The 25,871-nt window shown below is 50.6% G+C and overlaps 11 protein-coding genes across 11 annotated transcripts; 3 read left to right on the top strand and 8 right to left on the bottom strand.

Annotated features, from left to right (window-relative positions):
* Positions 1 to 1,957: 1,957 nt before the first annotated feature.
* Positions 1,958 to 3,067, bottom strand: EPUS_08635 (uncharacterized protein; the record flags this gene model as incomplete). The annotated part of the gene is made up of 2 exons (XM_007788814.1): positions 1,958 to 2,232; positions 2,290 to 3,067. The coding sequence occupies 2 exons, from the start codon at positions 3,065 to 3,067 to the stop codon at positions 1,958 to 1,960; spliced, it is 1,053 nt and encodes a 350-aa protein (XP_007787004.1).
* An 842-nt stretch (positions 3,068 to 3,909) lies between these two features.
* EPUS_08634 (metallocarboxypeptidase ECM14) lies at positions 3,910 to 5,688 on the top strand (the record flags this gene model as incomplete). Its single annotated transcript, XM_007788813.1, has 1 exon — positions 3,910 to 5,688. The coding sequence occupies one exon, from the start codon at positions 3,910 to 3,912 to the stop codon at positions 5,686 to 5,688; it is 1,779 nt and encodes a 592-aa protein (XP_007787003.1).
* A 469-nt stretch (positions 5,689 to 6,157) lies between these two features.
* EPUS_08633 (uncharacterized protein) lies at positions 6,158 to 6,727 on the bottom strand (the record flags this gene model as incomplete). The annotated part of the gene is made up of 2 exons (XM_007788812.1): positions 6,158 to 6,484; positions 6,668 to 6,727. The coding sequence occupies 2 exons, from the start codon at positions 6,725 to 6,727 to the stop codon at positions 6,158 to 6,160; spliced, it is 387 nt and encodes a 128-aa protein (XP_007787002.1).
* A 795-nt stretch (positions 6,728 to 7,522) lies between these two features.
* On the top strand, positions 7,523 to 10,552 carry EPUS_08632 (uncharacterized protein; the record flags this gene model as incomplete). Its single annotated transcript, XM_007788811.1, has 4 exons — positions 7,523 to 7,543; positions 7,611 to 7,752; positions 7,802 to 10,443; positions 10,505 to 10,552. The coding sequence occupies 4 exons, from the start codon at positions 7,523 to 7,525 to the stop codon at positions 10,550 to 10,552; spliced, it is 2,853 nt and encodes a 950-aa protein (XP_007787001.1).
* A 548-nt stretch (positions 10,553 to 11,100) lies between these two features.
* EPUS_08631 (uncharacterized protein) lies at positions 11,101 to 11,739 on the bottom strand (the record flags this gene model as incomplete). The annotated part of the gene is made up of 1 exon (XM_007788810.1): positions 11,101 to 11,739. The coding sequence occupies one exon, from the start codon at positions 11,737 to 11,739 to the stop codon at positions 11,101 to 11,103; it is 639 nt and encodes a 212-aa protein (XP_007787000.1).
* Positions 11,740 to 12,223: 484 nt separating this feature from the next.
* EPUS_08630 (uncharacterized protein) lies at positions 12,224 to 14,931 on the top strand (the record flags this gene model as incomplete). Its single annotated transcript, XM_007788809.1, has 3 exons — positions 12,224 to 12,232; positions 12,298 to 12,405; positions 12,457 to 14,931. The coding sequence occupies 3 exons, from the start codon at positions 12,224 to 12,226 to the stop codon at positions 14,929 to 14,931; spliced, it is 2,592 nt and encodes an 863-aa protein (XP_007786999.1).
* Positions 14,932 to 15,606: 675 nt separating this feature from the next.
* On the bottom strand, positions 15,607 to 16,353 carry EPUS_08629 (uncharacterized protein; the record flags this gene model as incomplete). Its single annotated transcript, XM_007788808.1, has 1 exon — positions 15,607 to 16,353. The coding sequence occupies one exon, from the start codon at positions 16,351 to 16,353 to the stop codon at positions 15,607 to 15,609; it is 747 nt and encodes a 248-aa protein (XP_007786998.1).
* A 373-nt stretch (positions 16,354 to 16,726) lies between these two features.
* On the bottom strand, positions 16,727 to 18,048 carry EPUS_08628 (uncharacterized protein; the record flags this gene model as incomplete). Its single annotated transcript, XM_007788807.1, has 3 exons — positions 16,727 to 17,498; positions 17,549 to 17,786; positions 17,844 to 18,048. The coding sequence occupies 3 exons, from the start codon at positions 18,046 to 18,048 to the stop codon at positions 16,727 to 16,729; spliced, it is 1,215 nt and encodes a 404-aa protein (XP_007786997.1).
* A 643-nt stretch (positions 18,049 to 18,691) lies between these two features.
* On the bottom strand, positions 18,692 to 20,077 carry EPUS_08627 (uncharacterized protein; the record flags this gene model as incomplete). The annotated part of the gene is made up of 2 exons (XM_007788806.1): positions 18,692 to 18,981; positions 19,057 to 20,077. The coding sequence occupies 2 exons, from the start codon at positions 20,075 to 20,077 to the stop codon at positions 18,692 to 18,694; spliced, it is 1,311 nt and encodes a 436-aa protein (XP_007786996.1).
* A 1,188-nt stretch (positions 20,078 to 21,265) lies between these two features.
* On the bottom strand, positions 21,266 to 22,760 carry EPUS_08626 (uncharacterized protein; the record flags this gene model as incomplete). Its single annotated transcript, XM_007788805.1, has 3 exons — positions 21,266 to 22,134; positions 22,218 to 22,544; positions 22,634 to 22,760. 3 exons carry the CDS (start codon positions 22,758 to 22,760, stop codon positions 21,266 to 21,268), a joined length of 1,323 nt encoding a protein of 440 aa, XP_007786995.1.
* A 532-nt stretch (positions 22,761 to 23,292) lies between these two features.
* On the bottom strand, positions 23,293 to 24,945 carry EPUS_08625 (uncharacterized protein; the record flags this gene model as incomplete). Its single annotated transcript, XM_007788804.1, has 3 exons — positions 23,293 to 24,657; positions 24,707 to 24,837; positions 24,891 to 24,945. The coding sequence occupies 3 exons, from the start codon at positions 24,943 to 24,945 to the stop codon at positions 23,293 to 23,295; spliced, it is 1,551 nt and encodes a 516-aa protein (XP_007786994.1).
* Between the last annotated feature and the right edge of the window lie 926 nt (positions 24,946 to 25,871).

The following is a 25,871-nucleotide window of genomic DNA, read 5'->3' as shown; positions in this document are numbered from 1 at the left end:
ACGCAAGCAATGACGCAAGATATGACGCACGCTATGACGCAATCAAGAGCTGGCCGCAAGAGGGGCCCCACAATGAAGGCATTAGAGGCTGAAAAGGTGCCAAAACGGGGTACAGGGCAGGGCAGGGGTAGGGGTAAGGGCAGAGCAGGCAGAGGGGCCCAGGGATAGAGCTATCTCTGCAACACCACGTTTTCTATTTCCATTTCCTAATTGGGAAGTAACTTCAACGTCAATATCAATGCAGATTTTGTACAGGAACGTCAATTCATTCAATTGGTTCTGATGGGCAAATTCACTAGTAATTTGTATGACGTAAAACCCGCCAAGACCCAAACGCCGAATGTACCGCTCGCCGAATGTACCGCTCTGAATGTACCTCCCCGAAGGCATTCCGGCGATCATCACCCTGGTAACTCGACGTATTCAGGTTTGGAAGGATGAAGGGTGAACGATTATCATAAGCATGTTACATGGAGAATCAGGCTACCATTGTTAGATAATATCTGGATCAAAGACTGGTCTGGGTAATCATGGCCGAATCGTGCGGTTTCATATCAAAAAAATCGCTTCATCACCCGTGGCCATTCATTCCACGTAGTGTTGAAGGTCGAGGCATTCATGTGACCATTATTTAGAAACGCGTCATTTTCTTACTCTCTAGTTAGCGAGAACTTGGAAGATATTTTACCAAAAAAACCCTGAATATAATTACCTTATGCTTGATTGATTGATTTTGTCTTACACCTATCGAGCTATATATGGAGCTCATGAGGGATGATATATGGAACATGAAGTAGGAAACCTCTCCGGCGAATAAAAACTTGCCACCCCGTGTTGATCCGCGAGGTTTCGCTTTGTACCGCGTAGTTGTGGCTCTGTGCGGGTCATTGCGAGTGATCACGTGAGGGTATGACTGAATCATTTTCCTATCCACCACTCTGTCGTAAAATGCACTCTTTTTCTAATTGGTCAAAGTAACCGCTAGCGTCTACTCAAAACGACATAAGATTTGAATGGACGGATATAACTTGATAGCGGCTGTTTAAGGTGCGCTTATAGCGCGGCAGCGGCTGCAGAAACCAATTAGAAAAAAGAGTGCATTTTATGACAGAGTGGTGGATAGTGATTTATCGTGTTCTGTCACACCCAAACTCAGCGAGCTGTGAGACTATTCCGCCATACAGAGAGTAGGCTTCAAGCTGCTGCACCACCAAACCGTAAAAGGGGTTACTTCTATGTATTTTGGCTTAGCTCTCTGCGAGTAACCGTAAGTCACCCTCACCTCCCCTCAAGTCGCAAATCCGAGTTCAGGGCTGGGACTTTTGTCCGATAGAGTTCTCTTCTCCGCTAGCTGTACACTCCAGACCAGTATTGGCACTCGACTGAGCTTCGCCATGTGGATTTTTACCGCGGGTATTCGTAGCGTATCGCACACGTTCGCGTCTGCTCGTAATGAAACGGTCTTCGTTTGGGCATCGCTCGATTTTGGATGATGGATTGTGGCCAATATTGGTCGTAGTTGTCCATGAGGTCACGGCTGACTCGCCCGTCTGTACGCGTTTCTTCGGTCGGCAATTTTTGTGACGGCTTGTACAAGGTCGTAAGAGGTTGATTAGGGTGGTTTGCACATTTCTCCATTCAAATATTATAGCTTCTGTTTGAGGTCCTACATTCCTCGTAAGGGGTCACAAAGCTTGAGGAGGGTGAGATAAATTACCTGTAAGAGTGAGATGAGCACCAAGAGCAGCTATCTTGGGCTCGTGCAAATCGCAAAGCGTGACCGTGACCATGACCGTGACCGTGACCGTGATGTTAAGCTCAAAGCTGCATCATCAGTCTTCCTAAGCTCTCTCATTGGACCTTGAGTATAAATCTCTGCCAGCTATAAGCACACCGTAGGCGTGAAAGTCACCTCACATTTAACCATCCAGCTACCACTGGCATATACTGTCCTTGTTCAGAGACCGAGTAGAGCACCACGAATATGCTCTCCCAACTGCGCTTTCCATAAACGTGTCTCGTTACACATGTACAGTGTGCCTGTCTCTCCAAAGCAGAAATTTGCTACGCCACCTTCGATGAGAATCTTGCCAATGAGCACTCCTCCTGGATTCCATATATTGACGCCGTCACCGCAGCCACTGTAGACGTTTCCGCTGGTGTCGCATTTGATGCCATCCGGACACCCAGATGCTACAAATGCAAAAAGACGTCGATTTACAAGAAACGGTCCTAGATTACAGATGTAAGCTGAAGCTGACCGAGAGAGATTGGAATTCCAGCACCTACCGTGATTTGTTTCCAGGATATCGAAAGCGTAAATACTGGACTTACCTGTCTGGTCAAACGGTACATCCTCAGCACCACTAACAGCTCCTGTGTCTGTCACATACAGTTGTTTCAGATCCGGAGAAAAGCAAAGTCCATTCGGTCGAATGAAATCGTCAGCCATTGCGCGGATGCTGTCCTCATCGGGATGAAATCGGTATACCTGACAAGGTAATTCTGGTTGAGGCCGTATTCCCTGATGGTAGCCATAGCAGGGGTCCGTGAACCAGATTGAACCATCACGACGATGCACTATCACATCGTTGACCGAATTAAATGCTTTGCCATGAAAAGATGAGATCAAGTATTGGGTGCTATAAGGAGGTTCCGTGTTGGGAACGTAGACTAGACCACTAGGTGGAAAATTCGATTTGTTGCCCTGGGCGCAAAACAGCAAGCCTGACTTGTAATTAATACCCCCGTTGGGCATAACAAGATCTTGTGGCGTAACATCAACAGATACAACCTTGGTAAGATCGTCCTGGTCGTAGACTCGAGTCACGACGATCTTCTTGTTGGAAGTCAAATCGTCTGTTTGACCATTGGGAAGAGGTATTTGATTGGATGTTACAAAGACGGATTTGGTAGCGGCATGGTATATGCATGCTTCGTGGAAAGTAGCAAGGCCATCGACATCTTCTTTGAGAAGGACTATGCTGGGAAACGAGCCGACGATGGATTGGAAACTGCTGTGATGGGATACAAATGAGACAGCATCAGATTTGCTGTTCTTTGTCATCGTGTAAGCGTAGGTTGAAAATGATTCTAGAGGGCCAGGAATCCTGGGAATCTTGGACCGATTTTAGTATGTTTTCCAAGATGTCGGAAGGATCGGTTCAGTTGGCTATTGCTGTAGGAAGCAACTGAAAGCTCGAAAGGTATGGCGAACAAAGTTTTCGTAGTTCTGACCAGGCATGGATTTCTCTGGGACGATAAATAATGCCGGGAGTATCAGCACTTCCTGCTTCGAAAATGGGGCTATCCGTATGGTGACATTGGCTCTTTCAACAAGCCATCCCTTGTTTCTCAACATCTACCTCGATATGAGCCGGACTGTGATGGGCTTAGACGCAGGCGCAGCATCTACATAGGTAACAATCTTAAATGTCTAGACTAGCGAACATTTGAATCTGGAAAAGGCCTGGAGGGATCTGTAACATGGAGCTTCACAGCCGGCTGAGACAGGGTTGATGCTCTCCTTCAGCCTGTTAATAGTATATAATTACTCTTCACTTGTTGTATTTAGTTGTCGAGGTGGCTCATTGTGAGGACCTCCGGACTTCCTGCAAGAGCGTGTTTGGTTGAAACCATCACATGCTAGTGCTGCGGATGGCTACCGTATTAGTTTAAGTCCGATTGGTCCTCGCGCCTTCCCCGCACAAGTCACACACTCGCCGTTGCCTAGTTATGTAATGCATTGATCCGAAAATGCAAGCTGGTCATCTTGCATACACAAAGGCGGAAATGTAATCGTCTCACTCCCATACTCTCTCTGCGCTTTTCTCTATTTTCAATTTGAATTTTCGCTTCTTTTTACAGTATACATAGCATGTACATGCACCGATAGCCTCTGTGCTGGTCATGGCGCCGCTTTTTCGAGCTCTTCTTGTTTCCTTGAGCTTGTGCAACTGTGCCCTCACTGTACCCACCGATCACCAAGACGCATTGCATACCCTTTTGAACCAGGCTCCACACACCTCTCATCGTTCACAAAGGCCCCTTCACCCCTGGACACGATTACGCGACGCCATCATACACAAGATATGGGGGCCTGCACCCACGACCGTGAATCATTCACCATACCTCGCGCGGCAGTCCTCCACCCCATCGATTCCATCGACGTTACGCACCCGTTATGGTGGTGACATGGTACTGAGGTTCAGAGTCAAGACTGCAGAAGAGGCAAGAGCCCTAGCTGAGGCAGCAGACACTCTCTACCTGGACATTTGGGAGTTTGCGGACGACTGGGTGGATATCAGAATGGCCAAAGATGTGGTCGAACCTCTTCTTGGACTGCTCCCACCTTCATTGCACAATGCTCACTCTCCTCTCATGCCCGATCTTGCCCAAGCGATCTTCGAATCTTATCCGTCTGCATCCATTGGCCAACACGCTTCGATACCGTTCAACGACCACCAAGGCTTCACCTCGTCATTGAACCGCGAAAGTGCTAATGACGGAAAAGAACTGTTCTTCAAGGACTACCAGCCTCTTTCTGTCATAAGGCCATGGATGCGGCTCATGGCTTCGCTGTTTCCTACGCATGTCCAGATGATCTCAGTGGGCGTCAGTTATGAAGGTCGTGATATACCTGCATTCCGGATAGGAGTCCGTCAAGCCAACGATACCATGTCCGCACAACCCCGGCACACCATCTTGATCACAGGAGGATCTCATGCCCGTGAATGGATATCGACTGCCGCGACAAGCTATCTGGCCTATTCCCTCATCACACGCTATGGGAGATTCCCAGGTGTTACTAAACTTGTCGACGAGTTTGACTGGGTCTTGGTCCCCACTATCAATCCCGATGGTTATGAATACACGTGGGACCACGATAGGCTCTGGCGTAAGAACAGGCAACAGACAAGCATTCGGTTTTGCCCCGGCGTCGACCTTGACCGTGCATTCGGTTACCAATGGGATGGAGATTCCCAAAGGAGTAATCCCTGCTCCGAGAGCTATGCAGGTGATGGCCCGTTCGAGGGGTTTGAAGCTCATCAATTCGCAACCTGGGCCAAATATGAGACAGAACACAACAATATTCGATTTGCAGCTTTCCTCGATCTGCATTCTTACTCACAGAAGATTCTGTATCCGTATTCGTATTCCTGTGAGCAGGATCCGCCGACGCTGGAGAACTTGGAGGAACTAGCCATTGGTATGGCCAAAGCAATCCGACTAACACACAGTCAAGCGTATGGCGTGACGTCCGCCTGCGAAGGTCATACAGCCGCTTTTCATGGAACTGCCGACGAGGTGTGGCCACGGATGGAGCTCAACGGTGGCAGTGCGCTGGACTGGTTCTATCATGAGCTTAAGGTCAAGTACGCTTATCAACTCAAGCTAAGAGACACAGGCAGCTATGGATTTCTTCTTCCCCATAGCGACATTTTGCCTACCAGCCAGGAGACCTTCAACGCAGTACTGGACCTGGGAAAGTTTCTGCTGAGCAATAAAGGCATTGAACTTGCAGCAGATGCAGACTGGAGCTCGGAGTATATTCCACCTCGGCCACAGGGAGAGCAATCGCAACAGGACCAGGTGCTATACCCACCGGATTCCAAACAGGAAGTCGTTGACGAAAACGACAGTAATGGTGAATTCAATGTGGAACTTCGTCGCCGGCGCAGGAAGTGAGCTCTGCTGGGGCGTGGATATCCGGTCGCTCCTCAAGTGTATCATGCCTTCTCGTACAGTGAGCAGAGCAAGGCGTTCGGAAATTTGGTATGGTGTGGCTTCGTCCAACTATCTATCACATGCTTTGGTCAAGGACAAAACATTAGTGCATACTTTAGGTTTTGTATAAATATTACATATGGAGAGTTCTGCACTCCATTTGAAGTTGTGCAAGGCTGCTCAATCTGTTCCGCTACGCCAGTATCCTGTACCTCGACTAAGCTGAAGCATGTAAACTCACGTTGGTGGTCTTCACTAGAAGGCTAGCAGGCTCTAAAGCTGGGTTTAGGCTGTTTCGTAATTATCTTTTGCTTCAATGTTGTCATATAGCTGAGACGTCTTCCTATTTTGATGTAGAGTCTGCAAGAAAACAATTCGCTGTACTTAATCCAACCCAAACATATCTTGATAACGCTAGGGAAGCCAGGTGCTAGAGGCGGTCACTACTTCGTAGGACCCTCCGAAAATCTCGAGTAGATGCAGTTGAGTTTGATTGACAGACTGGAGCAACAACGTAGGCAAAAGGTAGCAAAGCAGGTGCCGCATAGGTGAATGCCGGCCCCGATGGGTCGTCTTCAGCTCTTCGACTACCCAGCTCTTCCGTAATCTCTCCATATCGCCTAACTTCCCGTGAGGATCGGAGATAGTAGTCTTTAAGCTCGATGGTGAAGCCAACATCGCCTCCTGGGTGCAATTGGCTGAGTAGAAGGGTCTTACCGTGAAATCGTGGATTGCTACCAGTCGCACAAATCCCGTACTGGACCTAAGTCAGCTCCAGAAGCTTCTCAACCCGAATACATGGCTTGCCACAAGTTGCACGCACTCATCGAATGTCTTAGGAACCAGTTCGAACACAAGGCCATTGCTCAATGGTACACACCATTCCTGATGCTCTACTTTGTGTGGGTGGTGTGGCTTAGGTTCCGCACTGGCCTCTTACATGAAAGACCTCGAAGTGGATTTCTACTGTTTCAGCTGGTACAAGGTCTATGGTCCTCATATTGCGATGATGTGCGGCAGCAGAGACGCCCAGAGTCGTTGGGGTTATTACTTCAAACCTCGTAATTCACTAAAAGACAAGCTGGGGCTTGCAGGAGCAAATCACAAATGCGTACGGAGCATACTACAAACTGTTGAGTAACTGGAGGAGTAAGCATGGCAAGAAATCGTTGACCATGAGGAGCGGCTCCAAAAGCGGCTCTTGAAGTACCTCCATGGTACAGATGGTATCCAAACCTACGGAGTTCCTCACCTGGATCCACAGGCATGCATCTCTGTAATATCGTTCACGGTTGCCAGAAGGACTTCACGTAGTGTTCTTGAGGCTTTCGAGAAAAGTACAGATGGTAATGTTGGCTTGAGAAGTGGACAATTACATTCCAAGCGATTGATCAACGACATGATAAATCTGGAGGGCGATGATGGTGTGGTCAGGGTTAGCATGGTCCATTGCAATATATGTAAGATAGTAATAAGGAACACGCAAAATAGAATATTGTTGATCAATGGGCTGAAAGACACGTGAAAGATGGCCACATAAAATGTGAAGCCTAGGCAGGAACCGGAGCTAAAAACACTAGACAGCCATCTTAGTCTCAATACGGAAAAATGTAAACACCAAATCTAGCAATTGGAGATCTACCCATTGTTCAATGTGAATACAATATTCACTGCTACCGCAGCATCAACTGATCGGCGCATGACCTTTGTTTTGTTTGAGGCTGAACAGCTGCTGGATAGCCTGCTGTTGAGGGCAAGCCGTCGATCTCTTCACAACCAGTTCTCTGTTCTCACAATGGATCACAATGAAAATGCAGTACGTGAAAGCATTATATTATCCCACCACCGAAGTCTGCACTTGATGGTCACTAACAGCTAATCAGTTTGTCTCTCAAATACCCCAACTGAGCCGCCATATTTCACCCGACAAAGGGCTCAACGAGATGTCTGCATCTACGACTAATGCTCGGAACGCTGGCACAATGCCACCTCCTTCCACTGTTCGCAAGCATGCTCATTCTAGTTGTACGTGCCACCAGGCCTGGGAGATATTGCTTTGATAACTGGTGGCTAGTTCCTGAGCCGCCGTCGAAGAGGAGGACAGGTACAGAGACAGCAGGAGAACCCATCAAGAAGAACGCCCGAGCACCGCCTTCCTCCAGAACGGTCGACCCTGCCGCCAGAGCGACGGCAAATGCAGGACTGGGCCGCAACTCATCGGTATCTTCCATGTTCTCGTCTCGGCCGACTTCGGCGTCCTCGAGAAATACCTCCAACAGTTCCTTCTCGAGCAGTGTAGGCGCAGGCGGACGCCCACAGTCCCTTCAAAGCCACAACCGACTGAAGACCTCTTATGCGCATAACCGTACATCATCACGGACTGGCCCAACGAGGCCAGCTACATCACTGGCAATGCATGATGAGTCACAGGAGTGTGCCAAACCTCAAGGTATGTCAGTCCACGTGACTCCTTCCATGGATTCATTGCGTCCGAGCAAGACACGAGGTCCATTTCTCGAACCTTCAACCCCTCAGAAGGCTCTTTCAAATGGTTGTCCCATCTCCACGGGCAGGCCCCATGAAATTCGCGATGCATCCCTCTCCACTGCTATGCAAGGCCTTTCTATTAGGTCTGGCTCTGGAGATGAGCTTCCCAGGGAGCAGAGTCCAAGCAGATTACCTCGTCCTGTTACCCCTGTTCCCAAGCCTCCCCTGTCATCTCCTTTTCCATTAAATACGTCCAGACCGCGCAAACCTCCCCCAAAGTTTGATAAATTTCTGACCAGAGATTCCAACACCAAAGCATGGGATACCCAGGAGCAATACGATAATTTCGAGCGCATGTGGAGCGATATGTACATGAAGCTGAATCAGACAGTCAGTGACACAGCGGATATGAAGGAATCAATCAACATCTATAAGTCGACAAGTACGTCTTACCCTAAGATCCGAGAGGCTGTTCTCGCCTTATCCATCTCTGGCGTAGATGACAAAATGGTGGCCCAGTTGACGTATCTTTTTGTGTCCCTAGTTACCGAGTTGGAAAAGGCCCGTGCCGAACTTACTGAGAACAATACGTGTCTACGTAGCGAACTCGAGACTGCGAAATACCGAATATCAGAGGCCGACCGGATACGGGAGACGATAGCGCGGGATCAAGAGATCGAACTGGATGACCTCGGTCGACAACATCGAGTCGAGCTTGAGAATGTCAAGCAAGATGCAAGACAAGATATTGAACAGATCAAGAACGACCATAGGGAGGAACTCAGAGATGTCAAAAGAAGGCTGGAGGATGAGCTAGAGCAAGAGCGTTCACAACGAATCCGTGCTGTCAGTCAACTGTCAACGCAGGGTGCACTTGACAAACAACGACAACAGCTGGAAGTTGATGCTAAAGACCAGGAAATCAGGGTGGCCAGAGCAGAAACCGAGCGGCTTGTAGCAGACCTTGAACGGGAGCGAGCACTCAACGTCGATCTGCGACAGAATCTTGCAACCGCTTCAGCCAATGCAGTGACGATGGAAGCGTCAAGACAAGCACTTCAAGCAAAGGTTGAGTACCTAGAATCTGACAGCAAATCACAGTCAGAAGCATATGCGAATATGGAACGGCAGATGCGGGAAGCGATTGAACAAGCCCAAGAATTACAGGGGAAGCTGCGGAGAGAAGAGACACTGAGGCGGAAACTGCATAATCAGGTCCAAGAACTCAAGGGGAACATCCGTGTCTTTTGCAGGGTACGACCGAATCTGAGCATGGACGCTGCTGATGAGCAGGCCAAGATTGCTTTCCCTGACGATGGAGAAGATGCCAAAGAGATCGAAGTGCGAGGAGCAGAAGAAACGAGTAGTCTAGGAACGGTCACGACCAAGAAGTATCCGTTCGCTTTCGATCGGGTTTTTGGCCCGAAGTCTCAGAATCAGCAGGTTTTTGAGGAAATCAGCCAGCTCATTCAGAGTGCCCTCGATGGGTACAATGTTTGCATCTTCTGTTATGGACAGACTGGCTCAGGAAAGACATATACCATGTCCTCGCAGGACGGGATGATACCACGAGCCGTCCACATGATCTATGACACTGCGCAGGGTCTCGAAGAGAGGGGCTGGCAGTATAAAATGGAAGGAAGCTTTGTGGAAGTATACAACGAGAATCTGAACGACCTTCTCGGACCACCGGATGACTTTGACAAAAAGAAACATGAAATACGACATGACATGCAGACATGCAAGACGACAATCACGGACATCACATCCGTTGACCTCGACTCGCCCGAGAAAGTAGAAGAAATCCTTGCCCAAGCCATGAGCAACCGCTCCGTTGCCGCAACCAAAGCGAACGAGCGCTCTTCGCGCTCCCACTCGGTCTTCATCCTTAAACTGTCCGGCCACAACAGTATCACCGGCGAAAGAAGCGAGGGTACACTGAACCTCGTCGACCTAGCGGGAAGCGAGCGTCTCAGCCAGAGCAAAGTCGAGGGAGCGCGATTGAAGGAGACGCAAAACATCAATCGCAGCCTCAGCTGTCTGGGCGATGTTATCGGTGCGCTCGGCCAGGGCAAAGATGGAGGACATATCCCGTATCGAAACAGCAAGCTCACTTATCTGCTGCAATTTTCATTGGGTGGGAACAGTAAGACACTGATGTTCTGTATGATCAGTCCGTTGCAGGCGCATTTGGCGGAGACGTTGACGAGTTTGCGGTTTGCTACAAAGGTATGTCTTATAAGTGGACGGAACGCTAGTGCATACGTACGTATGGCTGACAGACTGACAGGTTCACAATACGCATATTGGGACAGCGAAGAAGCATTCGAAATCTTGAACTTGTTTTTGAGGTGGGCGGAACTTGTTTGGGAGGATGGGAACCTTGTTTGCTGATGTCTTTAACGATGAAAGGATGCTGTTGTATATCATAGCAGGTAGTTGGACGGAAAAGCTCTATTAGCGAGGCAATCAAATTGGGTTTCCCCCCCACACTGTGCAGGTATAAGGGGTTGCCCCTTTATTATTTCCGCTTCTCCTGCCACTTTTCCTGTGCAGGACAAATATCTGAATATGTGATACATTATTAGCACAAGGACATCTCGACATTTCTAACTCACATCTTAAGCCTTAAGCATTATGTTATATCTCTAGTACTAGTCATTAATCCGCAGTACTCCTCATCCCAAGCAGGTTCAACGACCTATTCCTTACTTGTACATATGTGTCATGTCCGATCAACAGCCACGAATCCAGGAATCCTAGATACCAACTGATGTCCAAATCTGTGCAGCCTTGCCCAAGTAGGATGTCACTAAGTCTGACCAGGACAACGCAAGTCTCCCTGCTTGCCTGAGGTGGCTCCCGTCCCGCTCTTCGCGTTTTGAATCAAGACAAGCATAACGGACTCTGTATACCAATGCACAAAAAGCCCCCAATCCCAAACATAGCAGTAAACCCGACCGCCACCCACCCAACCACAAAACTATAAGCCATAACCACCAACCCCATCACCGCAAACGCCGCAATCACCAATCCATACAGCACCAAACACGTCAGCGTCGCATAATACTGCAACACCCTCTTCCTCCTCGGATCGTCCCCATCCCAATCCCTGACTGCGTGTCCCTGAAAGAAATTCAGGAGCGTCGACGCCAGACTGGCAAAAGCCAAGGCCAGCAGGAAAAGCAGCCAGCTGATGGACAGGTAGACTTGGATCTGGGGCTTGCTCCACATGAACTTGGGCTCCTTGATGTCGGAGAGGATGAAGTTGAACGAGACGGAGGCGCCGAGGGTGGAGAGGGCGATGACGATCTGGAAGAAGGCTTTGAACCAGGATGAGACGGAAATGCCGCTGTGCTTCGTTATGGGTTTGATGCGTGGGAGGCAGGAATCCTTGTTGTGCGAGGCGATGGAGGCCTTGCTGGAGGTTGTGGTTCGCGGGTGAGGGTTGGGGTGAGGGTAGTGCTGGTAGATGGTTTGGGCTGGGGTGGGTTTGGAGAGGGCGGGTTCGGATGAGAAGGACATCTTTAGGGTTACAGTATTGTTGAAAAGGGGGTGAGAGCGGAGATTAAAGGAGAGGATGGAATGAGAAGAAGGGAAAGTAGGAAAAGCAGCTCCATGGGCGTTGGCAAGCAGACTTGCTCTTTCTTACCTTAGTAAGGTACTGTGCGAGGGGAGAAACCAGTATCTCCTTTGCAACCCGTGATAGAGGTCATGAGATTATGGATCAGAATTATGCCTGATTCTTTGGTGCTTCTGCAGTAAGACGTAGGTGAAGTACAGTGAGACGCTATAGGCACCTGCCTGATAAGTACGCTTGTTTGAATGACTCCTGTAATTTGTTGTGGACCTCTGTAGGGAGGTCAGCCAGTGGTGTTGCAGGCCTGAGATCAAGATTGGTCACGCCTGCAGCGTCCGAGCTCTGCCTGCTCTTCCTGCTTTCCAGGTAGTACTGTAAACTCGCGCACGCAGTATGTTCTCAACACGATGACGCGACCTCACATCGCCGATGGATTTTGTGAGTCTGAGTGAACGCGTGACAGAAGCGAGGCGGATGACTGACTCGTTTGACTTGACTGACAGTGGTCCCGAATCATCGGCGGAACTGGATCCTCCCCAAACAAACCCCGTCCCACCAATACACCCGCGGAACGTCTTGCGGCTTTCAAAAGAACCTGTAATGCCTTGCAGGTATGGCCCCTCTGGGACAGCGGTACACTACGATCCTGATTACTTGCTCAGCAAACATGGCGAACGTCAAGTCCACTCGCCTCAAACGAAAGTGCGGCGGATCAATGCCGCAATTGCTTGCAGCGCCTGAACAGTCTGCTGGATGAGGAATCCAAGAAGACAGCACCCTACTCCTGCCTTGTCTATGCCGCATCCACCCAGCTCTACATCATTGTCACCAAGCTTGCCCTGTCTTCGCAAGATTCGGAAGTCATCAACGAAGCAGCTCGCTTCTTCCATATATTGATCGATGGCGAGGTCGAAGGAGTACTGGACAGCAAGCTGTTTGCTAGGTCGTTGGTCGACCTGGTGAAGAGGACGATAGGCACCAAGATCATCACATTGAGTGAGCAAGAAGAGGGTGACTTGGTCGAGCTCTTGTTTGGGATAACAACGAAGATCCGGCTAGATCCTGAAATGCTTCCGGCATGGTTCTACCCTTCACACAGTCCCGAGACTATTGAACGACTTGCCACGAAAGACGCTGAGTTTGCCGGTGCTACAAGGAGGACCGACTTTCCTCTCTTCTACCTCCTCATCGATTACGTTCACCACGATGGGAGAACAGGGGATTTTGCCCGCACTGGCCTGCTCTATCTTACCGATACGGCCTCAAAATCGAAAGAGCTGGAGAGGTGGATGATTGAAAGCGATCTTGCTACGCTGATGGCTAGCGGACTGGGAGCGTTGTACAGTCGATTAAGCCGGAGGTTGCCTTCGATCATGGATAGAGAAGAGCTACCACCAATATTGGCGCTTTCAGACCACACGTCTGGCTCAGATGACACGGGCATTCCGACAGAGAATTTTCGACAGGATATGGATGCATTTCTTTCGTATCTACTTTTTTGGCAGGATACTCTCAACCATTGCCAGTCTGTCGAGGTCAAAGATACTCTACTTGACCACTTCCAAGTATTGTTCCTTCAACAACTACTTTATCCATCTCTTTTGGAGTCATCCGACATAAATGGAGGTTCAACTGCATCCGTCGTCATCTATTTATACCAAATCCTGGAGTGTTTGGAAAATCCAGATCTGGTAGGTCGGATTCTCAAATATCTGCTTGCTTCCAAAGATCAGGCCATTAATCGCGCGGAATCACGAAAGCAGAGAATGTCTTTCAGCCGCCGAAAATCGCTGGACGCATTGACGGCTTTGGAACAGGGGCGAGACAATCCTTCGCCCGATCTATTCAACCTTTTGGATCTGGTCATGATGAGCTTGAAGTCAAAACATCCACAAACTGTTACTGCTGCCTTAAAACTCGTGTCCGTTACCCAGCAACGCCATCATCATTATGCTTGGGCCTCGCTCATCCACACTCGGGAGGAAGACCCTAACTTGCCGTTGCGAAAATTGTCCGAGCTGAATGCTCATTTGCAAGGTCTGATGACTCTGCCGCTAATCATCTTGAACGACGGACGTCTCGATCAATCCTATAGTGAAATCTTGAAAGACGTGCTCAGCTCGCTGGAGACTCACAGCTGTTCGGCACAGTCGGCTCAAAAAGAGACTCTTGATGAATATCAGGGGACGTATATGTTGATTTTGGAGGATGGCGTACTTATGAACCAGATCGAGGTTCTGCTCACCTCCTTTTTTGCAAATGACACCATGACGAATCTGGCCCTGACCGAGGCAATCATGTGTATAGCTTCTTGTAGATTGACGCGTCTAGATGGCTGGCTTTTACCTCGACCATTTCAGGACGGCAAACCCACAATCACCTCGATCCTCGAAGGATTGATCGATCAAGTTCGTCAGTGGAAGCATCAAACACCAGGATGGGACAGTCTGATTGCTTCCCAAAAGAGCAACCTGAACGATCAGGACATGGAAGATGCCGATGCCCCATCATTGCCAGCTAGCTTACGGCTTTCAACAGATGTGGGCCGTTCTTCTCCAGCACCCACTCCAACCCGCCAGTCGATCGAGGTCTCAAGTCAGCCGGCGACAAGTCGTGGACGTCGGTCTCCTCGAACACTACATTCTGAAGGTTTCGGCTCCATTGATGGATCAGTCGCATCTTCACCCAGTCCAATGAACCGCCTGCAAAGACCTCCTTACCTTGATTCACCACTACGACAGAGTCTGTTCCTGCCACCATCTGGTTCCTCACCAACAAGCCAAGCAACATCCCGCAGTGCTTCCAACACACTTGATCTACTACAGACTCGCCTCGCAATACCAACCCCCTACCCTGTCACCTCGGCTCAGCAATCTAAATCTATCTTCCTCGACCGCGCCCTGAAAGACCACGACTCGGTCACTAGTGAAGACGCCAGTGCCTCCGGTATTGGCACGCCGAGCGAACAGGGTAGTTATGATCGTGTTGGTGAGCGTGGTGATGACAATTCAATGACAACACCCACTGTCAGTCTGGGTCATGTACTTGTCAATGCCATTATCCTGCAGGAATTTATCCTGGAGATTGCGGCGGTGGTGCAGCTGAGGGCGTGTCTGTGGGGGGAGGTTGAAGTCTAAATCAAAATATAGGGAGGAAAGGAGGAGAAGAAGAAAGAGGAATGCTAGATGGAGCGGAGGCCTAGGGGCAGGAATTGGGTAGAGAAAATATTGGAATGGAGAGAGTGGACACGAGGCTCTCTCATGTTATACTGAGAGAAGGATGGGAATATGAGTATCTCGTGGATAACGGATGATGGATGATGCAGAGATACCAACAAAAAACAGACCCGCCCTCACACATTTCTGTTCCATCTACGTTACCCTTCTGCTTTTCTTGTCTCCTCTTTTCCCTCCCTCTCTCCCTCTCTACTCTCTCAGTACGCTCTGAGCTCAAGAGTTGAGGTGTACTCTAGACTGACTGGATCCACAGATACAGGCAAATACATGTAAATGTTGAAGGTGGATGGGTAATGCATTACTGAGATGAGATCGATTGTTCTGGTAAGGGGGGGGGGGAATACGAGTCTGTCCAGTATTTCCCCGTCTCCCCAGAAGGAAAAAAGAGAATGATTGTTGCGCAATAGAAGAAAAGCCATCCCGGCGCCGGTTAAGTCAGATAGCTAGGGATCCTGGATCCTTCTCGTGCCCCGTGTGTGAATTCAGTCATGTCCAATCAAACTTAGCTTACACGGCACCGTCTCCCGGTCCGCTGTTTGCCATCGCAACAGCAAACAAGATCGGAAAAAGTCCTCTTCAGAGCATTCCCCATCCCCAGACGACCTCCATGGCCCCGATCGCCATCAAGGCCTTGACCTCCACTTCCACCCAGCCGCCTCCACCTGCCCAGCGTTCCAACACCGGCCCAACCCTTGAACTCGCTCCATTCGTCGGCGTGCTCTGCAATCCGGGACTCGTCGTCGCAGCGCTACCGTCTCCATGGCCCTGCGAAGCAGATTCGTTGGTGCTGGTGCTGGTGATGGTGCGAGAGCAGCTGGCTTTGAACGAGCCGATGTGTTCCTCCGGCCCGAGGAAGTAGCAGAGAGAGTCGGTGCTGGTCAGGGCTTCGGAGGTGGGCATGCTGCAGGTGGTGTCGAGGTAGGCGGTAACTTTTGGACTGGATGTTAGTGGCTTGAATGCTTTTTTTTCTCTGGGAACGGATTGCTGGGTGCTATACAGGGGCAGAGCATGATTCCACTTGGGCTGGGGGTTCGATTGGAGGAGTGCTGTGATACGGAGTACCAAGAAAGGGCGTACGGACAAGGGGGGCTTACTAGAGCATCCATCCTCGATCTCGGCAATGTCCAAGGCGATGGTGTTGATTGGTGGATTGTAGCAGATGCCTGAACCGGCTACGAGATTGCTGCTGGTGAAGTTATCGCCTGCGCTGGGGCTATCGGATGCGCAAGAGTTTTTATGGTAGAAGGAGATTATTGTTGTTGTTGCGGAGGCGGAGACGAGGAGAGATAACAAGAGGAGAGGTGAGCTTAAAAGTCGGGCCATATCCGGGTGTAGACAGCAGCATCTGCTGTTGAGGAAACCTTTGCGTGCGGCAGATGGACACGGTGGCATGCATGTTTAAGAAGTTTTGATAAGTCTAAGATGTTCTCAAGCAGATCCTGCTCGCGATTGACTGCATTCCTCGTTGGCGGAGTGGCGGATTGCGCGATCGCTGCATTCCAGTCAAAAACAAAGCATTCTGGCATTGTGGGCGATATTGCGTTTTCTGATGCACCACGAGTTGAGCCTGGAAGGCTGATCCTGAGAGCTTGCTGATTATCAGGCCCAACTACTGTCTCCAAGTAGAAATCGAGCCGCAGGTACATCCAAAAAAGGCTGCAGCCTATGTATTGTTCTTTTCGGAATGTGTTTCTGTCTATCTCCTTCGACTTCTGCTCTTAGTCCAACTCTGCACAAAATGTTGCTTTTCTCTCACACCCAATCCTACCCTCTTGACCCTTCCCAATCTCGCCAATGCGTCAGCAACTTTATCCAAAAAGACTCTTTCCTCCTTGTTTAAGGATCCTGGGGAATGTGTATCTTCGGCTACCAATGTTTCCCCGTTGCTCGCTGTGTCTTGCTGCATCGTATCAAAGAAATTCGTCTTGTACGATGATGTCTTTACAGCCGGTCCTGATTCAGAAGGAGCGGTAGAGGTACGGTATACAGCTTCGGCGATCCTGACTCTGATGCAATGTGTAGGTTTGCTACATAGGTTCCATAAAAATGTGCCAAATGATGCGGGGATTGGGGTGGTTATGTCCGGTGCGGTATACCTCAGGCTTACGGGAAACACCTTGGTATTTCGAGGGGCGGTTAGGAGGCTGGGTGCAAAAGGCAAGATGCCTTTTCCGTTGGTGGTGGTGCATTCCGGGAACACCACGATAGGTTGATTTGGGTATTCAGCCAGCATGGTCTGCAGGTTGACTAAGCGAGCATTCGGGTGCGGCGTTTCTTGTGGTGGTAAGAATGCTCGAAGGATTGCTTGGAATAATGTGATTGGCTGTACCAGGCGTGTGGATGGGTACGAAGCAGTAAAGACCGGATCAAAAATCGCTGCAAGATAGAGCGCGTCGATAGGGGATGCGCTCGAAGAGGCAATGATGGTGCCTGGACTTGGTAGGCGACGAGCATTCTGCGCAAGCGAGCTGTGATGGGTCAATCACGATATTCCTTGCAGATGTTGGATATGGCATACCCTTTCTTGACTCCATCGATCTGCAGATCCACCCACCATATTCCAGGTACACCTAGGATCACCCAGAGCGCAGCTTTCTTTGCGAGAGGTCCAAGAGGTAGCCATTGTAAGAATAGGAAGTAGAACGATGTGACCGTGAGCAGTAGAGGCACGCGGAAGGTGAAAAGGAAGATATGGAACGGCAAGGCGATGCCAGAGGCTTCAGTCGGAATAGGTAGGAAAGGAGCGATGCCGGAACCTACGGAGGTGTCAGTCTCAGCGCTTGAAGATATCGATTGAACCGACGGGCGCATACCACGATCCCGATACTGGGAGAACTTTTCCATACCGGCCACGTGTTGCTGCGAGCCGCAGATGTTAACGTGCCAGGGTTGCGAGACCAGATACTGGAGCCATGGAATGTGGAAGCTAATGAGACCGTCGAAGAGTAAAGGAAGGACAGGAAAGGCCTCAATAACGCGACCCATCCACTGTGGTTCCGACCATGACAGCGAGTCCATGACGGGGCGAAATCTCGATAGGATCATTTGGGAGGGCCCCATCCCATGCCGGCGCCGATCACATGTCAAGGTCAAGCGTGTCGTTTACTCGTTTAGTCGTTTAGTCTTTGCGTTCGGTGGATCGGTGGTTGACCCACTCACTGGGCCTATTGTCCCGGACCGAACACAGATCTCATTATATGCTTTCATGCTGCGAGATACTGCACAGTCGCTGCGGGGCGGTAGATTTCGAGTGAACTGCTGCGTAGTCTTGTCGCCAGGATGCGTTTCATGTAGGGGCCGGCCTCTCGTAGCCGCTCGCAAGGGGATCACATGCTGGAAGGACCGAAGGAGGGTAGAAAACTTTGTCAGTATCCAGACGAGTACGGCCAAGTCACCAACATGATACGTGTACAACAGGACTTCGCCCGCGAATGAAGAGTGCTATGTCCAGATCCGTGGCTGGGACATGCCCGTTACACAGCATGCCAGAACAGGGAAGATCAGCTTCTTCATTTTGCTGGAGAACACAGCCAGGCAAGGTAAAGACTCCCGCTGCAAGACAAACTACCACATTCAGACCAGACCAGACCAGACCAGACCAGACCAGAAGCCAAGTTCACCCGTCATGGACCGCCCCTGAAACAATAATCATCGTCCGTCCTTAATCTTCGTCACTGTCAACCTTCTTCTTCCCTCTCGCTGCCCGTTTCCTCTTGGCTGGCCCTCCGCCCCCATCGTCAACATCTTCCGAAGCCGCTCTACCACTGCCACCACCTTTCTTCTCTGTCGGATCCGGCACCTTCTCGATGATCTCTTGTAAAAAGTCAAAGGTCTGATCCTTGATTACCGCCTGTTTGAGATGGGCCGCTGTCACTCTCTTGCTGGATCGATCTCTGGCCTCTGCTGCTGCCTTGGTCACAAGTGCGATCATGAACAATTCGAGTGCTTTCGCTAAGGAAAAAGACGTTAGCAACAACCACATGCACACAAAGTACAACAGCCTAATGGAATGGCATATCGACTTACAAACAGCGGTAGGTGTAGCCTGCGCCACCTTGCCCACATCTTCATCCGCCTGCATGATTCTCTTTATCCTGGCGACCGGGAACTTGGTCTTGATATCGATCCCCAGGGACGGTCCGACCTCACCTGGTGCTCTCCCTGACGTCCATGCTTGATCGTTGTCGGACTTCCTTTTCCTTGAGGACTTGCCACCAGCCCCTCCTACTGACGAGGACTCGGGTGCATAATCAACATCACCACTATCATCATTGTCGTCTGTCTGACCTCGTTTTCTCCTTGATGGCGGCATATTGTGCTGTGGCTGTTGTGGTGGCTGTTGTGTGAGTTGTAAAAGTGAAGATGGAACCGACCCGACCGGTTGTTCGTGAGTAGGAGCGGTGAAGCCGGAGGCCGGGGTTTGCCAAAAGCTTTGCTGTTGCAGGGTCTGGCTGTGTCCGGGACCAACCCTCTCACCACCAGCAGTAGCAGTGGGCGATTGCGTCAACCTCGAATACTCCCCTACAGCCGCACTTGCACTCGCCGTCCCGTATCCAACCGTCTCCCTCCTCTGCACCTGGCCTTGCTGCTGCCCACCAGCCCCTGTGCCACCAATGAGATAACCTGTCTGCCCTGGAATTTGACTCTGTCCCTGACCAAGAGAAAAGCTTCCCTGAGGACTAAAATACGGACTGGCGTCGTAACTTCCCCTATGCGTCACAGGCGGATATGATCCGCTACCAGCCGGTAAACCCGTCAAAGCCGGACCACTACTTCCTTGCCGTTGATGCTGCCAAGAAGAGGAAGAATCTTGATAGCTTGGATGGAAAACAGGTTGTTGCTGCTGTTGCAGCTGCTGAGGAGGTAAGATAAAAGCCGACAGATCTGGAGAGCGGGGTCGGTATGTGGTATTGTTGTTGTTGCTATTCTCGGAGGGCTGTTGCTGTTGCTGTTGCTGTTGCTGTTGCTGTGTGGACGTGGACGTGGACGTGGATGCCGCTGTTATCGCTGCAGTTTTCTGATAATGCTGGTGATTTTCCTGGCTCATTGCTGGGTCTTGAACCCTTTAGCCCAAGGCTAGATCGTTCAGGGAAACGAGGTTATTTGTAAGTGAAGTCTTTTCCGCATCTAAGCGGTAGTGTTGCTTGTCCGCCTGTCCGCCTGTCCGCCTGTCCGCCTGTCCGCCTGTGAAGGCGAGTGCAACAACTGATATGATAAGGCGTGAGTGTTCTGAGGAAGGCCCTGTGCGACTAGTGACTGCACCACGCAGTGCCTGCCCTCACTCTTCCCCCTCCCTCCTTTTGAATTTCCTTCAGTCCTTCTTTCCCTCCTTCCTTTCTTTCCACAGAGCACCCCCTTCGTCAAAGTGAAACAAACAAAAGCCAAACCCCCACCCAACACAAGTCCTTTTTCCTTTCTCCTTCTAAGACTTCAGGCTCTCAACCGGCAGCAGCAGTACTATATAGTACTACTTACTAGTAGTAGCAGCCGCCCAAAGTCTTGGCATCAAAATATCACCTGAACGACAGGCTACTAGTACTAGTAGCGAAAAAGCTTTCTCGGCAAACCTTCCCAGCCCATAGATGGAGCTTCTATTTTTCGGCCCCCAACAACCAAATGCTCAAAACCCGGGGGGCTTCGGCCAGCTTTTGTATTCCTAAACTTTTTGGACAAGCAACCACGACCGCGGGAGATCCGCCACGCTAACTCAAGAACCAGCACAAAAGTTCAAGTTCTTTGGCCCCCCGCGCCAGACAAGCGGGCACCCTTGGCTCGTCTATTTTTCTCCTCGTTTATTTAACTTACTTCTTCTCATCCTCTGTACTTTTCCTTCGCTATGAGGCGATACAGAGGCTAAGGTCAAATGATGATGGAGCGATATTCTTTTCCCGAGACTGCTATTGTTAAATCACACGCCCGTGCTGAGTGAGTAGAGGGTGCGAAGAAACCGATCCGTGAGGATATGGTCTCTGCTGCACGCGACTACGTCGAAGCATGGTTGGTGCGTGTGATGTGTCGATGAAGGAAATTTGGAAAGAAAAAAAATATAATTTTTTTTACTCTTTTCATTTTCAACTTGATCTAATCTGATGACCTGGTCTTGTTCTATTTTGATGTTCTATATCTCTATGATGCTCGGTAGTCTAGTTTGTTAATTTATGGATGACTGCACAAAATGCAGAGCTGCCGCGCAGCTGTTTTCAAGAGGCCGGACTGATGTCGCGACTTCACTCAACTACCCAGTGTATGACTCCGGGTTTTTCCACTTCTCAGGCCAAGTCGTCTTCGGTGAGAGGTACGCCTCCTCGCCCGCATCGTCCTTCCTCGTCATGTTCTTCTTCTGTTTCGGTGTTTCACTCACCTGTTCTTGCACGCCTCCTCCCACTCCCATCCTCTCAACTACCATCTCCACAAGCTGATCCAGACCCTTCAACCTCTCTTCCCTACTACTGCCCAAAAACAAATTAACCACCGGCCAAGCATGGATCCCGCCGGGCTCGCATCTAGTCTCAACTGTCGCACCATCATTCTTCATGTGCCGCATCGTCTCCCCGATCGCTGGCGCGAAAACCTCTTCTGCGCCGTAAACGATGCAATACCCCATGGTCGGGCTGGCGAGTTTCCATCTCCCCTCCGTCAGACCGGGGGAGATGAGGGCATTCCTGGCTGATTCGGCGCCTAGGTATTGCGCGCCGTAGAGCTCTAAGGCGTTGGCATCGAGGTAGTCACTGGCCGTGTTTCGGTTGAGGGGTGAGATGAGATGGGTCCACGGGGAGATCAGCACCGCGAGAGCGGGCTTGCGGGTTTTGTAGACGACGGGCTCTTCATCATAGCTGCCGTGATGGAGGAGTCGGCTGAGGATGAGGGTGGCACCGGCAGAATCGCCGCTCACGCAGATCCGGGACGCGTCGCCCATGTAATCCATCAGGAGCTTGTAGCCAGCGTAGGTCTCGACGAATTGTTGGGGCCAGACGGCGTCGGGCACGAGGGTGTATTCGAGAGCGAAGACGGCCGGGTTCTTGAACCCGCGCTCCCTCAGTCGAGTCATCCACGCAATCAGAAACTCGAGATAGAAGTACGCGGAGCCCATTGAGAAACCGCCACCTGAGCATCCATCATCATCAACCCCAGTACGGGAGTAACTTTATCTACAAATACCCAGAGAAAAGTAGTGGAAATCTACGCACCATGACAGTAATAAACCACCACATCCGGCTTCTCCGCCGACTCACTACCCGCAATCCAGAGACCCCGGATGCCGTTCTTATGCACCTCCTCCACGCTGACAGGCGAGGACCGATACCCATGCCTCAACAAGCGAAAGCGGAAAAAAGGGTACGCCACCTGTTTGGAGAAGAAAACCCGGCCGATCTTGGCGGGCATGTGCGCAAATGCGTACCGGACACAGCGGATCACGATGTCCTGGAAGACGGTGGCGCGCTGCACGAACGGGGACTGCTCGTCTCTTCCCATGAAGTAGTGCTCTTGGATGAACTGGTACGGTAGCTGGAGGACTGCGGAGGGGGGATCTTGTTAGCCTCGGATCTAGCCTTTGTTGGGAGATAGCTCTTTGATCGAAAAGGTAATTGTGTGGTGTGCGTACTGAGGAATGGCAAGACTTTGATCACCGTGAGGAGTGTCAGCCCGAGTCCGGCTTGGTATAGAACTTGGGGAATGAGGAAGAAGACGAAGACGGCGCAGTCGATCAGACTGATCGGTCCGAGAATCATGTCGATGGCGGTGAGACTTAGAAAGGAATCAATGTACGGAGTACTATGCAATATATATAGAGAAGCAGAGACTAATGACCCAAAAAGGTGATGAAATAAATCGTCAAGATATCAGCTGTTCTAGCCGATGAACGCGAAAGGAGTCGAAAGAGAAAGATCTACAAGGTGAAATAGAAGAAGTCTGTTGAGATTGGTCTCCTTATTCGAGAATGAGGTGTACAGAGAAAATCTTGGTGTTGAGCGACACAAATCCCTGATTAGGCAAGTACTGCAAGAATGCCAAGATTGACCAAGTATCGTGAAGTCATCTATTTAAAGGGTTCAATTTAGGTGACCGCAGAATACAACGATCAAATGCACCAAGACAGCCGTTCAGCCCACTCCGAATGGAACATGTTCAAGAAGCAATGCAAGAAGATCTACCGTAATGCCTGATATGAATGCCTTTTCCAACTCCCCTGAGCTGACGCTAAACTATGCAACAGTAAAGCCAAAGATCCGTATACCATATCCCATATCTCATCAAGCCATCCTAGGCGGTCAAAGCTGAACTCACACCCAGAATGCCCATTCCCAAAAAAGCAAACCCAATACACACGTTTTTGTTGTGAGTCAGCCCCAGACTTTCGCTGAACAGTTGCAAAGCAACGCTGGCCATCACACCAGCCGTGATAGCAAACATGCATCCATACACATCCTCGCTGGGCCTCCCGACTCCATCCGATCCCCTGGCTACCTTGAACCAGATAGCCGCAATACCCGCACCCAGTGGCTGTGACACCCCACCAAGGAATGACGACCATATTATCGCCTTGGTGCGTGACTGCAGGGCTAGATATAACGGTAGAGCCATGGCAAATCCCTCGGTGATGTTGTGAATAAACAATGCCATGAATACGGCAAACCCCAGTTTGGGGTTGGCATGATTGGTGGCGTAAGTGATGAAACCTTCGGGAGCCTTGTGCAGGGCAATAGCAATCGAAGTTTGCAACCCAATACTGAGGAACGCGTTGGTAGGAACATGATGGTGATGCTCTGGTTTTGGGTCCCCTTGAGAAGAACCATTAGAAGCACGACGGCAGCCATCCGGTTTTACAGGTTCAGTGTGCTCTTTGACAGGATGGTGATAGTGATGAATTGCAGAGCGGGTCTGTTCAGAATGAGGCCTATCACTCCCACCAGTTCTTGTACGAGACCGACCGGTGGGTGCCCCTCCTTCATCCGCCTCTGGCACCTGTGGCGCATTTTGGAGATTGCTGAAGGCCAATTGCGTGCGTTGAAACGTCGTTTGCCGAGAGGGAGCGCTGTTTGGTAAGCCGGAGTGTCGTCGAGTGACTGCCTTGAAGCAATCTTGCCCACATGGATCAGAGAATCCTCTGCATGGACCGGTTTCATCGCACTCTACCTTTGCAGAGGCAAACTTGCTGAATGTTCTTGTCAAGCTTCGTGGAACCAGAGTTGGTCTGCGGCTGGAGGGAGCGGTCACAAAACCATTGGCCGACGGTTGCCGCGTGTTGGTGTCTTCCGGCGCAGAAAATTGACGCCGCTTTGGTGGACTGTTACTTGTATTTCTCGACAACAGGGGAGTCTCCTCGTCATCCCCGTCCTGCGTGAACCTGAGCTTTGGGAGAGACTGATCAAGAGTAGTATGAGAGTCATCATGAGCATGCTGTTCCATCTCCTCCTGCAAGTTGCCCTCTTCCCCGTCATGCGTGTGATCGCAGTCCACGATATGGGTCGGGATGAAGTGATGCATGGCCCGTGAGAGGAGTTGTATGCCAAAAACGCCGGCGAGGAAAAGTCCTATGAGAAGGTACGAGGCTGGCTGCGGAGCAAAACCCCCAGATAACAGGTACCGCTTTGCGCTTGGTAGCATGCTGTAGAGTGAGGAGAATAGCTGTAACGAGTCAGTCAACATTTACCGAGCACGACGACAGCTCACGTACCATCACACCGAAGCTCAGACTCAACGAAGCGGAGAGAAAGGTATCACTGTCCTCGATTTGAAAGTTTCGGTATCTTGGGATCAGTCGAGCGATAACATCGACACAGATAATGCTGGCACCGCACACGCATGCTATGTGAACCACAGTCAGGATATTACCCTCATAGATAGCAGGAAGTGCATACCGATGCCGCTGATGCCTGTCATTATCCATCCCCTGGTATCATTGTCGAGGACCATCTTGGCGGCAGGTCAATCGCCGCGGGCGGCTGCGAGCTGGTGATGGTGAGCCCAAGCATGCAAGTTCAGATATTTCCGAGCAGCTACTCCAGCGATAGTGTAGGTATGGAGGCGGTAAAGAAACGAGGGAGAATGGGCTGGATGTGAACAGTGAAGGAGGATCTCTCTTGACTTGCGGAGGGTTTGGGTGGCAGCTGCACCAACGACGTACTACATATGCACGATATGATAATGCCTGATTGGGGTAAGCCGAAAGCGGCTTGGCTGAATTGGTGGCTGACAATCAAGGTCCTCAAACTCAGCACGGAAAAAAGAATTAGCGCGCCGGACTTGGTTTGGCTTAGTTAGGTACTATTACACGTGACGGCTTAGTCACGCACGCGGGCGCGTGCCAATACCTTAAATTATTAAGACAATGATTAAACCCCATGATCGATTGATGGAGGATGCAGGACGCCTTTCAATCACGCTCAGGCTACTACAGCATGCTCTGACATTTCTCCCTCCTCCTCCCTTCCCCTTCTCCGACTGCGTCTTACAATCACAATGTCCAAAACCACTCTGGCAATCGTCGCAGCCGCATCAGCCGCTACAGGCGCCTCCATAACAGCCTTCCTCTACTCCTCCAGACCCAAACAGTACTCCACCCCACCATCCGCAATAAACTCTATCCCACGTCCTCCTCCCACCTCCACCTCCACCACCTCCGCCTCCCCTCCCGTCCCCGGTACCATTCCCTCCTCCGCACCCCTCCCCATCCCTACCTCCCCCGTCAACCCGTCCGGGATCCTCCAATACGGCTTCCCGGGCCCCTTCACCGACCTCCACACCACCCCCTCGCACCTAAGCACCTACAACCGCGCCCTGCGGACGCCGCACTTCGTCGCCGAACACATCACGGCGACGTCGCTGCTCCTCAACAACGG

The sequence above is a fragment of the Endocarpon pusillum genome, assembly GCF_000464535.1.
Source record: "Endocarpon pusillum Z07020 unplaced genomic scaffold C722111, whole genome shotgun sequence".
NCBI classification, from domain to species: domain Eukaryota; kingdom Fungi; phylum Ascomycota; class Eurotiomycetes; order Verrucariales; family Verrucariaceae; genus Endocarpon; species Endocarpon pusillum.
Note: the sequence above shows the minus strand (reverse complement) of the source record. Positions and strands in the feature narration are given on the sequence as shown.